Source organism: Podarcis gaigeae, assembly GCF_964106915.1.
Source record: "Podarcis gaigeae genome assembly, chromosome: 7".
NCBI lineage: Eukaryota > Metazoa > Chordata > Lepidosauria > Squamata > Lacertidae > Podarcis > Podarcis gaigeae.
The window spans coordinates 26,316,756-26,333,404 of NC_139683.1; the positions used below are offsets into that span (position 1 = coordinate 26,316,756).

The 16,649-nt window shown below is 42.5% G+C and overlaps 1 protein-coding gene across 5 annotated transcripts in view; it reads left to right on the forward strand.

Annotated features, from left to right (window-relative positions):
* The first annotated feature begins 310 nt into the window (after positions 1 to 310).
* Positions 311 to 16,649, forward strand: part of TRIQK (triple QxxK/R motif containing) — a 48,608-nt gene continuing 32,269 nt past the window's right edge. Inside the window, exons 1-3 of one of the 5 annotated variants that reach the window (XM_083748144.1) lie at positions 1,081 to 1,207; positions 3,943 to 4,129; positions 16,546 to 16,626. In XM_083748144.1, the coding sequence (XP_083604270.1) occupies positions 16,566 to 16,626 (61 nt within the window). In that variant the 5' untranslated portion in view covers positions 1,081 to 1,207; positions 3,943 to 4,129; positions 16,546 to 16,565. Of the gene's footprint in view, positions 745 to 859; positions 1,048 to 1,080; positions 1,208 to 3,942; positions 4,130 to 12,145; positions 12,278 to 16,545; positions 16,627 to 16,649 lie in introns of those variants that run through there. The other 4 variants (XM_083748146.1, XM_083748143.1, XM_083748145.1 and 1 more) reach the window with 4 other exon arrangements.

The window sequence follows — 16,649 nt, forward strand, 5'->3', positions numbered from 1 at the left end:
GGACTGTAGTTATCATAAAAACTCTAAAACACTGCTGGACACCACTTTATATTATAACGTTGATCATTAGAACTTCCGAGGGTTAATGAAGGCTTAGCCCTGATTCTGGGCCAGGCTGTTTTCTACGCCCGCCAGCCTGCTATCCCCCCAAATTACTTTTTGCCGACTTCAATTTTCAAAAACAGATGTCTGGCAGATATAATAGAAATTCTTCAAAATGTACAACAGAAGTGAAATCTTACTAGATATTTATAGGACATGACCTAAGCTGATCTATAGGAACCTCCCCCCCCCCCCGCCCCTCAGCCTGTGCCCTGGGCGACTGCATAATGATAGCACCGGCCCTGCCCGGGACCCTCTTCTGGCGCCGGCGAAGTGCCTCTGAGCATGTGCTGAGGGCCGTTTTTCTTACAACGCCCTCCACATATTTGGGGAAGGTTTCTCCATGTCTTTGGACAAGGAATCAAGTTCTGTTGGGAGGCGAGGGGGTGCTTAGAAGAAAACGGTTCTCAGTAGAGATTGAGTTGCATGTTTTATTTGTCCTCGTGATTTTATTTCTGTCCTCAACCTGCCCCGTTTCAGAGCACAAGTCAGGTCTGCCGCCTCCTCCATCGGGCTGGGTTGACACGGACGGGAGGGAGAGGCGGACCCGTCCCCGCCCGAACGAGGGGGGGCGTCCCTCGGACACGGAGAACCCGCCCGCCATTAGAGGAGGAGGAGGCGGAGCCGACACGTTCAGTGAAGGTATTGAGGCGCTGGCCGGTGTTTGGCGGGATCCGCGCAGGGTGGGGGGTAGCGAGGAGGGGACAGAACGGAGGGAGAATTGACAGCCGCGGCGCAGCCGGCCCCTCCCACACTCGAGCGCACGCGCCTGGCCAGCCCCCAGCTAACGGCCGACCTAGCAGGAATTCGCGCGCCCGCCCGCCAGGCTGGCGAAGGCCGGGGCTTGCTCAAGGGACGCTTTGCCCAGCTCGATTTCCTTGCCTCCCATTGGCCACCGCGGAAGGGCTCGGCTTCGCGATTGGCTAGGCCCTGCTGCCAATCTTGGTTTGTTTCGAAGTCCACGCGTCCTTTTGTCTTCGGAGGGGAGGGCGTTGAAATGCGCCGCGGTGGCCATATTGCTTTAGGGTGGTGAGGTAGCCCGGGGGGTAGGGGAGGTTGGAGTGGAGAGGAAGAAATCTCAGCTGAGGAGGAAGAGCGACTAGCTGTAAGCCAGGGAAACAAAAAGGGGAAAGATGAGGGGATGTGTGTTGTCAACCTTGCCCTTCAGCATCATTTTTTAGGGTGCGCTTGTCGTCCTCCCACCCCCGTTTAAAGTCATTACAGGTCCAGTTAGCTGCTTCTTGGACACCCAGCGCAGGTCTCTTTTGTGAGATCCCGTGGCCCATCATCGACCTGCTTACATCATCCCTGCTTAGTTGCAGGCTTCCCTTTGACGCCAAGATTGCGGAGAGGGCAGGAAATGGGGACTGTATTTGGAGTGGAGGCTCTGGATCATAGCTGTCAACGTTTTCCCCTTTTTAAGGGAAATTCCCTTATTCCGAATAGGATTCCTCGCAAGAAAAGGGAAAAGTTGACAGCTATGCTCTCGATGACTGGGAGGCGGGTGGCGCTGTGGGTTAAACCACAGAGCCTAGGACCTGCCGATCAGAAGGTCTGCGGTTCAAATCCCGGCGACGGGGTGAGCGCCCGTTGCTCAGTCCCTGCTCCTGCCAACCTAGCAGTTCAAAAGCACATCAAAGTGCAAGTATATATAGGTACTGCTCCGGTGGGAAGGTAAACCGGCATTTCTGTGTGCTGCTCTGGTTTGCCAGAAGTGGCTTAGTCATGCTGGCCACATGACCCGGAAGCTGTACGCCGGCTCACTCGGCCAATAAAGCGAGATGAGCGCTGCAACCCCAGAGTCGGTCACGACTGGACCTAATGGTCAGGGGTCCCTTTACCTTTATCCTCTGGATGATGATGGCTCCCTCCCTCCTGACCTAGAACCAGTGCTCCCCCCTAAAAATGTTTAGGGGTACTCTCATTTTCCTACTCATACTGAAATACTGCCCCTCAATGAGGCCAAACTTAGATTCGCAAAATGTTTATGCGTACCCCATGAGTCCCCCCAGAAGAAAAGCACTGCCTAGAACCGGTTGGATCTCCCAGCCATGCTCATGTCACTCTGACCATGCGATCGACCTTCTGTAGACCTGCCAAGTGTTTTGGCATAGTTAGTGCTCATGTACCTCTCACAATTTGAGGGAATGCTAAAAAACAATACAGCTGAGCTGGAGTGGGCTGATCTCTTCTGATTTGCCGCAGGGATGCACAGAGGTTCCACATACTTGCAGAAGATGCACATTGTCCACCCCACCTGATGGATCCCTGGGACCTAAGGGTGCTTTGCATTTATGTCCTCCTAAAAACTGTGGTGTATAAAAAAGAAAGCCAAGTTCCTCTCGGTGAATGACACTGACTAACCTTGTTTGATTGTGTGTGTGTGTGTTTGGCAGCTTTTTCTCACTGCAAGGAAATTATTAGATTTCCTGATGCTAAACGGCTTCATTCAGCCACAAGATTGTCATGGACCAAACTGGTCAAATATTAGTGGTGAACCACAAGAAATAAACTATATTCTAGTGACAAGTGTGCAGTATCATAGTCCATACAAGGTGCCACATTTATTTATTTTTTCAACCTATCAACACGATGCCTCACAAAGTGGCACATTCACACTTCTCACCCACAACACTCAGTCCTCTGCCATCTCAGTTGTGGAGGTACACAAGAAGCTGCTTTCCTACCAAGTCAGACCACTGATCCATGTAGCTTAATATTGCCAACACTGACTGGCAGTGACTGCAGGATTGTTGTTTTTAAGGCAGGAGTCCTTTGCAGCCATACCTGGAGATGACATGAGTTGAATATGGAACTCTTTGCATGCAAAACATGTGTTCCACCACTGAGCCTTGCCCTGTGGCCTTTCTTCCTCATCCACTGGTACTGACCAGTGCTGCTGCTGTCAGTCTGCATGGTGTTGGCTTGGCAAAACCTCCACACTCCTATTGTTGGGTGGTAGCCTTTGATGTTGCTCCTGGGCCAAGCTGGTGGTTAGGTTGGTGGGCTGGGCAATGTGGATGGAGCAATGTGCAAGTTTGCTGCTAGAAGCAAAGTTCTAATGTGTGATAAGTAGTGCCACACCCATTCCTTCCCTAAGACATTTGTCCATGCACCTGGAAACGAATTTTTCATTGGATTAAAGTTAAAGTTTAATATTGTGCTGGTAGCTGGTCTGGCCATTAGAAAAACATGCAAACTTGTTTTAAAAAAAAAAAGCCAGCCTGCTAGTAGTCCTAGAAGATGCTCCTCCGCTCTGTGCAAATTGTGAATGTTCAGCTGGAAGTCAATGAAAATAAGAATTTAAAACCAAAGTAGAATAAGAAGGCTTAACTTTATTACTCAGGATTAACACATGCAAAGATAAAAAAAGATTGTGTAGTGTGATCCTAAGTAGGTTTAGGTTCCATTGATTTCAGTGAAACTTACTGAATCAAACAATCCTTAGTATACTGTAAATAAGACTTCAGGCAGCTGTAGTGGGTTGTTTTTTTTAAACGGAGAATGAAGTCAAATATGAATATGCCTAAGCTTGTTTTGTTAATGTTACTTAAAACATAGGTCATAGGAAGCTGCCTTATACTGAGTCTCTCCACTGGTCCATCTAGTTGAGTGTTTTCTACACTGATCGGCTGTGGTTCTCCAAGATATCAGATGGGACATTCCCTGCCTTAACTGGAGATGCCGGGGATTGAACATGGGACTTTATGCATGCAAAGTAGATGCTCTACTGCTGAACTATAGCTTTACCCAGGGTTAAGGGCTGAGCATCATAGTGGCAATGAATTTCTAGGTTAAAGCAGCAATTTCTAAGAGAAGCCTTTCTCCACTTCTTTTCAGGTATGCACATAAGCATACCACTCTGCATCCACCCCGATTTGTTTGTTTTAAGAAATACCTGGTATGACCACACAAAGCATTTAGTTCGGCAGTATTATTATTGGCCAAGTTTATTTGCTCTTGTGCTCATTCTGTATGATCTGCCTACGTGGAACTCTCTGAGATTAACATTCCACAGAAGACTCAGGTCAGTATCTTCAAATATAATAACAGTTATAAATGAAGAGTAAGGCAATGGTGCAGATACAGTATACAGTCCATCTCTTGTTCAGTGGCAAAATATAATCTTTTTATTTTGAGATTTTTTACTTTGACATATTAATGAGAATGTGTGGTACTAAAAGCACTTTGAGAGAATTTTTAGGGGTGGATATTTTTCAGAATCTATGAATGAATGCCCATTCAAATTGAACATAGTATGCAAATCTTTGTTAAGAGTATCTAGCTGTACTGTTTTGAAATGCTTTTGTAGCTGTGGAGGTAAAATATGTTGTGTTAGCTGGATTCCATGTAGTGCTGTAGAGAATGTCATTGGAACTGATAACCATAGATTATGATAAATTTGTGTCTATTCATTTCTGGGTTGTATGATGGAAATGCCCCAGGAGTCCGATCGTGGATTCAGTTACCAAACATTTAGTGTAGTGTTTTGGCTGTTCCTTGTTTCTCTTTACAAAGCCGATGATCTTGGCAAATTGTAAATAGAAACCTGAGCTGAAGCAATTTTTCAGCACATTAGCAGCAAATTTAGTGCCTATGAAGATGTGATAGTGAAAGCATTAGCTTTGACAAGGAAGGGGGATGGTATGAAGTTTAGAAGTTCTGCATGTTCTGCATGCAAGTTCTTGCTATTTCATGTTAGCTCCATTTGCCATTTTGCTCCTGGATGTCCCAAGGAAAATATGCCAAGCTGTATGTGAGGTGGACCGGGAGGAGGCAATCATTAACTTTTACTGTTCTAGCTGCATTAGGATTTGAATACCTGCTTGTGCAATTTGTAGTACAGTAGACAGTTTCAACAGGAATCTTGGGTATGGGGATTGGTATAGGTGTTTGTTTAGATTTTATAAACAATGAATGAGACAATAACATTCATTGAACCAACTAGCCCTTAAAATAATGTTAGTGAGGTCTTTGGTGTTCAGAAGTAAAAGAAGCCACATCTCTATTCCTCACCTTGCTATCGAATATAGAGGAATAGGAAGAAGAAACATTGATACAAATCAGGCCTTGCTTGAAAGAAAGCATTCTGTGAGGTCCCAGAAAAAAGAGTGCAAACATCTAATAAATGCAAAGCATTTCTTCAGTATCATCTTGCCTCACTGGGGTCTTGCAGGATAAACAGAGAAGACAAAACAAAACAAATTACACCCTAGAACGACAACATAGAATTGTCGCTGATCTAAATGTTGCCATTCAGGACCGAACAATGCACTACATAGAAACACATGTAATGGTATGGGGGTTTTTTTGGCCTAGAAGTTGCTTTGAGATGTGTGTCAACCTAAGAAGAGTCTTACTGAATCAGCCAAAGACCTATCTAGCCTAGCTTCCTATTTCCTACAGTAGAAAACCAGATACCTATGGAAAACCCACAGGCAGGACATGAGCACGGTAGTGATTATAAGCAGCTCCCCACTACCAAACTGGTATTCCCAGCAGGTGTTTGAAAACTTCAAGAATGGAGGGCTTTTGGGGTGGGGAAAGGGTTAATCACGCCCTGTTTTTCAGTTTCCAGTGCTTCGCTCATGAAATGGCTTTTACAGCAAAATAAGAGCAATAGCTATTAGGCGATCATCACACATGTTTTCAGGCAGTATGTAGTTTGGCTGTCATACATAAAATTAAAATGCTGTGTTTCTACATCACTCTGGAGTGCAAACCAGTTTGTCTATAGTTAGGTTTGGCAGATCACAGTTTTAGTAACAAAACACTCTTGAGCTGTTGTGCCTGGAGTAAAGGATGTGTGTTGTTTTCTATAGGATTGTGATGTTTTGGAATAAGAGATAATCCTTCAGAATAAGGCACATCTGGCAGCCCAGTCTGTCGTCTGCAGCAAATCTATCAGCCTTGACTTGGAGAGCTGCCATGAGACTGTTGTGAACTGAAAAAGCATTCTGTGTACAGCTGTATTGGCACACCTGAGCTTCATCACCCCCCCCCCCAATATCAGAATGATTTTCCCTAAACACAGCAGTGCGCAGGCTTCCACTAATTGACTCACAAGTGGCAAGTGCCTTTTCTTGTGACTCCCCCAACACCCACACCTGGTGCAAAGGTGCCCTCTACTAAGTTCTCCATGTTGCCTTCTGAAGTTGACGGAAGGAGTTCTTTCTGGCATCTGCAAGAGCCCAACGATATAAGTACCCCCGCTCTAATTCCCTCTGAATTCTAATCAGTTTATAGAACAGTCAGGAATGGGTTGATGTCAGTTTCAGACTCCTGTATTGATTAGGAAGGAAAAAGTATTATAAATTTCACAGGTTCCAAATAGCTAACTGGATTACTGTTTGGGATTTCCCCCTCTACATCTTTTTTTAATACACATGTATCTTGGTTTACGATTAAGTTGTCCTGGTCAAAGAGTGCACTTTTTGGTTTTTAAGCAGAGATTGTATGGCCATCTGTCATGTATGATCTAGTTGAGATTCCTGCATTGCTGGTAGTTTGACTAGATGACCCTTGTGGTCCCTTCCAACTCTACAATTCTAAGATTCTTTGTTTCACTTTACTGTACCAGAAAAGGCATGAGAGCATGGGAACACTAGGAACAGGTTTACTTACATGCAGTAAAATCACACAGCATTCCTTGAAGGGTATTAGCTTATTAGATCAAGTGTTGGCAGCATAAGATCAGTGCGTCCAACAATGTCCCCACCTGAGCATCCGTGATGGGGCTCCACATCTGTAGAATACTACTCATCCGTCATGGATGCTTTAGCTGTGATTCCTGCATTGCTGGGGGTTGGGCAAGCTGACCCTGGGGGTCCCTTCCAACTCTACGATTCTTTGATTCTACACATGGTCCCATTAATTCATGCCTTCAAATGGGCTTGGGGACTTAGGCAGATAATGGTGCTATGACTTTTTAAAGTGTTTTATAGTTTAAATTATTTTCATGTTCTGCTGTTCTGCTATTGGTGTTGATAATTTTATTGTGGGATTTCAGTGTTGTACAGTGTTTTGATTCTGATATAGGAAGCTGCTTTGAGAAGGAAACAAGCTCATCTTGCAGGGTGGCCATTTGGGTACACATGTGTGAAAACTGTTCTGGTGCAAAAGCCTCAAGAGGTCAGATGAGGCCTTCTTCTGATTTAAATGGCAATCCATTACTGTGCTCTGCTGTGCTCATGGCAACGCCTACTAAACCACTCTTCTGCAGTTTAGTGAACAGGATGTCATATGAAACCTTGGGGAAAGTTTTATTGAAGTTAATTTCTCAATCCATAAGGAAATCCCTTATCTGTCAAACACAAGTAGAAATGGATAACCACTTACCATGTGATTGGTGCTTAAAACATGCCACATGCTGTTTTTAGAAAGCTGCATGGGGGAAGGACTAACATGGGGGGCAGTCAGGAAGTCGGGCTTGTATATCTCATGAAGCTGTCGCCATAACTCAAGCCTATAGTCTAAAGTGGTCAAGTCTCCTGTCCTCGAAGTCTTCCATCTCCTTCTGCATATGTAGACCATGCACAGGGCAGGTGCAAAGTCACCATGAGTGACAAGGAAACGGCTGTAGCTCATTGGCAGAGCATCTGCTTTGCATACAGAAGGTTCTGGGTTCAATGCTCATTTCCAGGTAGGGCTGGGAATGCCTCTTGTCTGAAATCCTAGACTACTGAGCCAATTCTCATTAATTCAATAGGAAGCAGCTTCCTATTTCTTTCCATGTAGTTAGAACTGTCACGGGAGGCTTTTAAAATTAACAACTACCTGGTAGCATGATGCCTTTGACTACCAATGGTGGTCAAAGAATGAACTGGATTGTTTTGGGCAGCTTTTAATAATAATAATGATGATGATGATGATGATGATGCAGCAAAGTTTTGTTAACATTCCACAGCATTGGTTAACAAACCATAACTTTCAACACAACCCACCCACCTTCCTCTTTTGACTCATCCCCTGATGTTAAGCAAAACAATAAGCGAAAAAGAAATGAAAACAAAAGAAGGAACACTGAATATTGTGTGTGTGATGATATAATTTTAAAGTTGTGTTTGTTTAATTCATATGTAATTTTCCAATGTGGAATGAATGCCATGTGAAGAAAAAGACAAAGGGATTGTGTGTGTGCATGTGAAGAAAAGTTATGCTGTTCCCAGTGTGTAGTATACAACGAATCACAACTCAAAAGAGCTACAAAAATTTATCTTCTCTCCATTAAATAACTTAAATGATTATACACTTTCTTTTTGATGTTTTAAACATGGTGCGATGTGTGCACCTTGGCAGCCTTGATGACCCATAGACTGGAACCCTGCAAAAATCATTATGATAACGGAACTGCTTTAGAAGCCTCAGATGATTTTGAAAACATGTGATCGATGACCTTTATTGCTACAGCTTTTATTTCAGTTATTTCCCCTCCTGCATCAAAGGAAATAAAATTCAAAAGGGGTTTGTGAGTGTTAAGGATAAAAGAGGGAATTAAACCGTTTCCATATCATGTTTGCTGCTGATCTCCTTAATCACTAGGGCAGAAGAAATAATTACCTCTAGTAGCTTTTTTAAAAAATATATATATATACATGGAAGTGTGCTGTATTTTTATATTGCCTAACAGTGGCAGATTCCTGAACTCTGCCAGTTTAACTTTTAATAATACTCAACATGGCACAGTTTCTGTATTTGTGCTCAGGCTGTTTACATAATATGATCATCCTGCTGGATCTTCTGTCGCCTGGTATTTTTTTCACCAAAGCTGGCTGCATGTACTCCAACCCGTAAAACCCTGAGGGGAGCAGAACATGCAGAAGAGCTGATATCCCTCCTACCCCCACAATACAAATTTAAGTTGCAGTAAGAGAACATGCAGTCCTTGGGTTGTCCCAAGGTTAAGAGTTCCCACAGCATAGCGATCTTCAAAACTATTGTGCTTAACATGCAGCCTTGCCCGGCAGAAGGAGGAAAACGGCATTGCTAACAAGTGGTGAATAATCATTGTTGGCCAAGGTGGGAAGCAGCATGCCCGACAAGGTGGACCTTTCCTTTGATCTAGCAAGACCCTTCCTACATTGTTATGAAATCCAAAGGAACTGCAGGGTGTCCACAGAGCTCGTCACTCTGATCCTAAACAATTGCAGTGACATGTCTGGCAGCAATGCTGCGAGGCATGTTGTTCACAGATTTATACTGATGAAGCCTAAAGGTACATTTGCGTACACCTCCTGTAAGTCAATGCAAAACAGCAAAAAGAAAAAAGAAAAAAAGATCAATATGTTTATATTAGCAAATATGCTTGTCACCCATCCTAGTAACCCTTGCAGTTCTTTGCTCCAACACAGGAATTTGGGAGTGGGTTGTTTCATGCCGAACAGTTGGGTAGACTGCTGTTTGCACATTTTTCTTCCTTTTTTTGTACAGACAACAATTGGAAAACTAACTTTTTTATTGATTAAAATGGAATTGTCATAGAAGGAGCTTTTAATATTACTGAAGCCCCTCACAGCTGTCATTGCAATCCAGAATGCAAGTGTGGTAGCTGAAATAATCCACAGTGAGCACATATGCATGCATAGCAAGTCTTTGGATCAAGCCCTCCCTATTTCAATGTAGCAGATGTTGAAAACTCTAATATTGCTTTGCAAAGAGGAAACGACAGCTAAATAACATTTATGAATGCATCAACCATGCTTTTCCTGTTAATGGAAAAAGCATAATGTTTGTGTTGTTGGCGTGCAAGCTGTGTGTGTATATGTGATTGATATATAATTACACACAAAACACGCACACACACTTTCTCCCTATTTATAACATTGTAGATGTTACCAAGGAAAAAAAAACGTTGCTAAAATATTGTTGCTTCATTTTAGGCACATTGTTTCCTATTTTTTATCGATGCACTAGAACCTTATTAATTAAACTGTCTGGAAAAGGTTAGCTTTATTTACACTCAGGATTATTTGGGAATGCACAGCATCCTGCATATGCTGTGCCTACTTCTCATAGCTTGTTGTTTGTATATGACTGTTTCTCCTCCTCCACAAAAAAGCAATGCTCAGGATGGTAGTCTACTGTGAGGCTTATCGCTGATTTCCACATCATTGAATAATGGGGATTATCTCTGATTCCCACTGCCTAAATGGCATTCACACAGCATTCACATAATGCTCCACGGCTACTGTCTATCTTTTATATGGAGTTGAGGAAGATGTCTTACACCAGGTCAGACTCTTTGTCCATCATGACCTATATATAGCTTACTTGGATTGGCAGTAGCTCTGCAGGCTCTTGGAAAAACAAAGTCTTTCTCATCATCGGCCATTTGTTCCTTAAAAAAAAGAAAACTGGAGACATTAAGAATTGAACTTGGTATCTTCTGTGCCCATGCTCTGTATGTAAGACGTGGTAGTTTCCCAGCAATATGTTCAAATTGCAACATGATATGCCTCACATTTGCCATTGTTGAGCTCCCACAGGCAGTCTTTTACCTATCTTACTGGTGTATTTAAATACACAGAGTTGGATACTCTACATGGACCACCAAACCCAACACTTTCCCTTGACAATGAAGTAAGAGCATAATAGTTGTGCCGTGTGGTGTCAGGCTAAGACCCAGCTAGTCCAGCACTTGTTTGTTTTGAAAAGTGTCTTTCCAGATGTTTCTGGGGGTTCCACAACCAGGACATGATAATGTTTTCCAATCCCTGCTGCCGCTGCTATTGTTACTCATTATGTTTGTATTCTGCTTTTCATCCGAAGATCACAGGGGGGTTCACAGCATAAAAATACAAAATGAGAACACAAAATACATGATAAACCGAAAGCCAACCAAATAACCCCCATCCCACAAACACACTGAGAAGGCCATAAATGTTAATCAGCCAAAGATCTGGTTATAGAGAATCATGTTTGCCTGGTGCCTAAAGATATGTAATGAAGGCGCCAGGCAAGCCTACCTGGAGAGAGCATTCCACAAACTGGGAGCTAGCACAGAAAAGGCACATTCTTGTGTTGCCACCCTCTGGACCTCTCGTGGAGGTGGCACACAAAGAAAGCCCTCTGATGATTACTGCTGTTCATTTCTAGCACCTGATAATCAACAGGTCACTGCTTCTAAAAATGGATGGTACACTTAGTTAAAATGACCAGTAATCATGGTTAGATTCCCATAAATAGGTCTGTTTTTTTTTTAAAGTATGCTAAGCTGTTGGCCACCATAATAGCTTGGAATAAGAATGATCTGAGTATGAATTTCATAAATTATTTTTTCTATGCTGCTCTAGAGGTTAATTACACATAGATGATAGCCCAACCTTCTTTTGAAATTTTCGGAAGAAAGAAACTCCATAGCTCACCAGGCAATTTATTCCCTTACTGACCTGCCATTGTGGTTAACTAAAATTGATCTTTCTGCAGAAGAGGGAACAATGGCTTGTTCTATTCCATGGGATAAGCTATTGTTCTCCCCTTATTTCTGCATTAGCTGCTGGACCATAGTCTAAAAACTTTCCTCATTTGGTTAGCGCAAATTCTTAATTCATTTTCTATATAATGAAGGACTGCCTTCAAGATTTCATTATCTTTATGATCAAAAAAATATTTGGTATTAATATTTAAGTATCTTCCACTATTGAGGAACCGAAATCTATTATAAAAGATCTAGTCTAATTTTCATGAAATTTTGTGTGCCAGTAGATATTGCTATGTACACTGGAAGTCCCGTTGGACCTTATTATTCTTATTAATCATTTATATGGGACCATAAATGTGTAAAGCACAGTGCCATGTAGTTTATAGCTTTTATATTCATTTTTATTATATTACTCATTCACTGTATATATCTATATATATGAATGGGAATGTGTGATCCCTGAGATAGTGAGGAACAAGGTGATAAATTTCCTTAAAATGTAAAAATAATGGGTACTTCATGAGTGGCAAGCTCAAATATATTCTCCTAGAGGCGAGGCTGTGCATAAATTATATAACTTTTTCTAAAGTGAACCAAACTCTATTCTTCCATTTGCAATGGTAGGGAAAAAGCAATCTGCTGTGCAAAATTAAAGGGTCTCATCATTTCTGGACGGACTTGCATTACTCACACCTGATTGGACATTAAGATTTCACCAAGACTGTCCCAGGCTATTGAAATGAGAATCCCAATAAGGTCAGAAATATATACTTGAAAAAGTACATAGGTCATGATTCAATGTATCCATGTCTAAGCTGGTTATAGAATTCACCATCTGACATATAGGTCCTTTAAAATAACCAGAGGGATTCAGCAGTGAATTATGCCCTGCCACATGTTGAGGAAAGCACTTGGCTTTAAAGGAGTGTGTGATGTTTCAGAGCATGATTCATGGGGAGCAAGTAAGAGACAGTGCAGTTTTCCTTTTGTACCTGCTGCAGATTCTGTTGCTACCACCATAGGCAAAATGGCGGGCAGGGGTGGGAGATAAATTACTTGGAAGGTTAAGCCTGGGCTGCGGGTCAGCTGTTACCACTGCTGCTATAGTGTTTAAATGACTATGGTCCAGGTGCAGTGGTACCTTGGTTCTCAAATGCCCTGATACTCAAATGCCTTGGTTCCCAAACACCTGGAAGTAAGTGTTCTGGTTTTCAAACGTTTTTCGGAAGCCAAATGTTTGATGCGGTTGTTGACTATTGTTTCTGGGGCGCCTGCACCAATCAGAAGCTGTGCCTTCGTTTCTGAACATTTTGGAAGTCAAACAGACTTCCAGAATGAATTAAGTTTGGCGCTTTTGTTTTGCTATTTGTTTTGCGTTTTTGTTTTTGAGGCTTTTTCAGTTAATTTGTTTTTGTGACTGTGTGAAATTCAGTTCAGCTACTGATTGATTGATTGATTGATCCAAACAATGACTATCATCAGTGTAGTTAAGATTTTTTTTTTAAATTTTTTCATCTACAATACTGTCTTACTTATTTTATAGTACAGTACATTGAATGTTGCTTTCGTTTTATGGCTCAATGGTCTTGTTAGATAGTAAAATTCATCTTAAATTGCTGTTTTAGGGGTTGTTTTTAAAAGTCTGGAATGGATTAATCCGTTTTACATTAAGTTCTATGGGAAAGCGTGCCTTGATTTTGGAACGGACTTCTGGAATGGATTAAGTTTGAGAACCAAGGTACCACTGTACTGGATTATAAGGGGAACAGGCTTTCACAGCCATGGGACTTATCTCTAGTTAGGTCACCCCAGGAGAAGCTTTTATGGGGGTGAAAGCATTGGCAGGCAAGATTTAGTTATTTGTCATATTTGTAGCCTGCCTTTCTTCCAGTGAGCTCATATAGTGGTACCTTGGGTTACAGATGCTTCAGGTTACAGACTCTTCAGGTTACAGACTCCGCTAACCCAGAAATAGTACCTCGGGTTAAGAACTTTGCTTCAGGATGAGAACAGAAATCGTGCTCTGGCGGCACGGCAGCAGCGGAAGGCCCCATTAGCTAAAGTGGTGCTTCAGATTAAGAACAGTTTCAGGTTAAGAACGGACCTCTGGAACGAATTAAGTTCTTAACCTGAGTTACCACTGTACATGGTTCCTTCTCTCCATTTTATCCTTGAAAAATAGTGACTTTCTCAAGGTCACCCAACAAGCTTCGTGGTTGAGAAGGGATTTTATTCTGGGCCTTCCCAATTATAGTCTGACATTAGTGCCCCCTGTGCTGATAATAGGACACTCAGGTTCAAGAACAACACGTGAAGTTTTTCCTACATGACCCCACAGCAATGTAAGAAAATCACATGTCTTCATGGGAAGAGTGATCTCTGCCAGTCAGGGATCATGTAAGTGAGAGTGATAACAGAACACTATACAGCTGGTCAGATAAAGCCATGTGACAACATCACCAAGCCTATTCAGAGGATAGTTATGTTTCCTGAACTGACATTGCCATCACTCTGAATGGGCAAGCCTTTTCATTCCCTATACAGACCTTCAGGAAGCTTTTCATACCTGCATAAAGCTTTCATAAATAATATTCCTATTATATTTTGACTCAGGCCTTCCAAAAGCTGCTTCTCAAATCTCCTTTGCCGGAAAAGGAAAAGAAAGATAATTATTGTTTCGGTTTCAATCACCATCTTTTTATTACTCTTTGGTAATAGTACAGCGGGGAAAGGATTGAACTCATTTCTTGTTTACTTAAAAAAACAACCCTCAGTGGTTTGCATCATTTTACGGAAACCATTTTAGTTTAATGAAAGGCTGACAGTTTTCTTTTCAAAGTATTTCATGAGGTGTAAAAAACTGATACAATGAAGACCATTCCTGAGCAGGATTCATAAATAATGAATATATTTTCTTATTAATCCATATTTTAGTTTAACTTGGGCTCATAGCAAGTTAGTTCCTCAGGGAATGCAGGTTTTAGTTTTTGGTGTGGTTTTTTTCTACAAGGGAAGGTGATGAGCTATGGTCCCCTGGGAATTAAATTGTGAAAACAATCTCGGTTTCGTACATGCTAATATAGATCTGTTATTCCCTTTCCACATCTATTGCAAGACATTTTAAATTGTGGCTGATCTTTTATGCAAATAGCTGTCTTATTAGACATTGTGGCTGTATGTGCTAATGTCTCTCTGGGTTTCTTGGGAGTTTGCTATCTAACCATCAAAGCAGTCGAAATGAATGATGATTACTGCGCAGCTTTGAAGAACAAAGAAAAGTCACAGCAATTTTAGAGGTCTTGGTTACTGCAAAATCAGTGACAGCTTGAACCACACAGACATCCAGGAGGGTCTCTGTGGCTCATATTAACTAGGACAAACTTTTTTGTTTTGTTTTTTTAAAGAACAAAATAGATATTATTTTTTCGCTTCATAGTTTACTGGCAGCTGCAAAAAGTGCAGTCTTTTTTCACTGCTGACATTTTGTTGCAAACGTTCCAAGGGTATTGAATTAGCAAAAGGCAAATAAAAAACCCTATTTCTTCAAGCAAATAAAGTAAGCTGTGAACTGGATGTTGCACATAAAACTTTGTGTATCATCAACTTTACTAGCCTTTGTTCCTGTTTTGTGTCATCTGGAATATGGCAGCATTGCAGATTCGACGGGGGGGGGGGGAGACAAACACATAGGTCTCTGTGTGAGGTGTAGGATGGGTGGGTGAGGAGGTTATCCTTATTGCCTTCATTTTATTACACGGGTCACATCTACATTATGAACCTGCTTCAGTTTCATACCACTTTAACTGTTATAACTTCCCATAAAGAATCCAGGGAATTGTAATGTGGCTGGGATTCTAGCAGTTCTGTAGCCCCCGCCCACGACCGAACCACATTCCTAGGTTTTCCTGAGAAAAGGGGGAGGGAGATACTGTTAAACCCGTTTTCATAGAACCGTAGGGTTGGATCATCTTGTCCAACTCCCTGCTATTCAGGACCTTTTCGCCCAACGTGGGACTCTAACCCAAAGCCCTGAGATTAAGAGTCTCTACAGTTCTACCAACTGAACTATCTTCCAGTATCCTTTTAAGCCTGTAGTGTGCCTTTGTAGAGAGCTGATGATGAATAGCCACGTAGTCTATAAAATTATAGTGAAGGACTGTGTCGCATTTGTTGATGTGAAATGCGTTGAGTTAGATCAAGAATGGGGAATTTCAGGCACCATGGGGGGGGGGGGATTTGAAGCCTCAGCGCCTAGGGCTTGCCGATCAAAAGGTCGGTGGTTCGAATCCCCGCGGCGGGGTGCGCTCCCGTTGCTCGGTCCCAGCGCCTGCCAACCTAGCAGTTCAAAAGCACCCCCAGGTGCAAGTAGATAAATAGGGACTGCTTACTGGCGGGAAGGTAAACGGCGTTTCCGTGTGCTGCGCTGGCTCACCAGATGCAGCTTTGTCATGCTGGCCACGTGACCCGGAAGTGTCTCCGGACAGCGCTGGCCCCTGGCCTCTTAAGTGAAATGGGCGCACAACCCCAGAGTCTGTCAAGACTGGCCCGTATGGGCAGGGGTACCTTTACCTTTACCTTTAAGCCTCTCTGACTGATCCTCTGGACTCTCCCCAGGTCAGATCCTCTCCCCAGCCACACCTACCTACTGTCTCTCTCACACATCCTACACACCCCTCACAGTCCTCCATCAGGTAAGCAAGGGACATTATTAGAGTCCAGGGACACACCTAGAGGAAAACACTATTTCCTCTAGGTGTGTCCCTGGACTCTGATAAAGTCCCTTGCTTACCTGATGGAGGACTGTGAGGGGTGTGTAGGAGCTAACGTACTGTATAAAGGTGAAATTTACATTAATTGCTCCACCCACTTGGAATCATAGAATCGTGTGTGCATCTGTGTAGTTATTTCTTGAGTCAATTATTAGATGTATTGGTATGCTGCCCTGCTGCAAGGACAGCATTCAGGATGACTCACACCATTTACAACCATAGATATTGATAAACTCTTTCCCTCTTTCCTTACAGAGTTCTGGGACACATAAAAAATGGGTAGAAAAGATTCTTCTTCTGCAAGAGCTCCTGTTGAGCAGCACAGAAAACAAATAGGTAAAACATTTCCCTTTTTACTT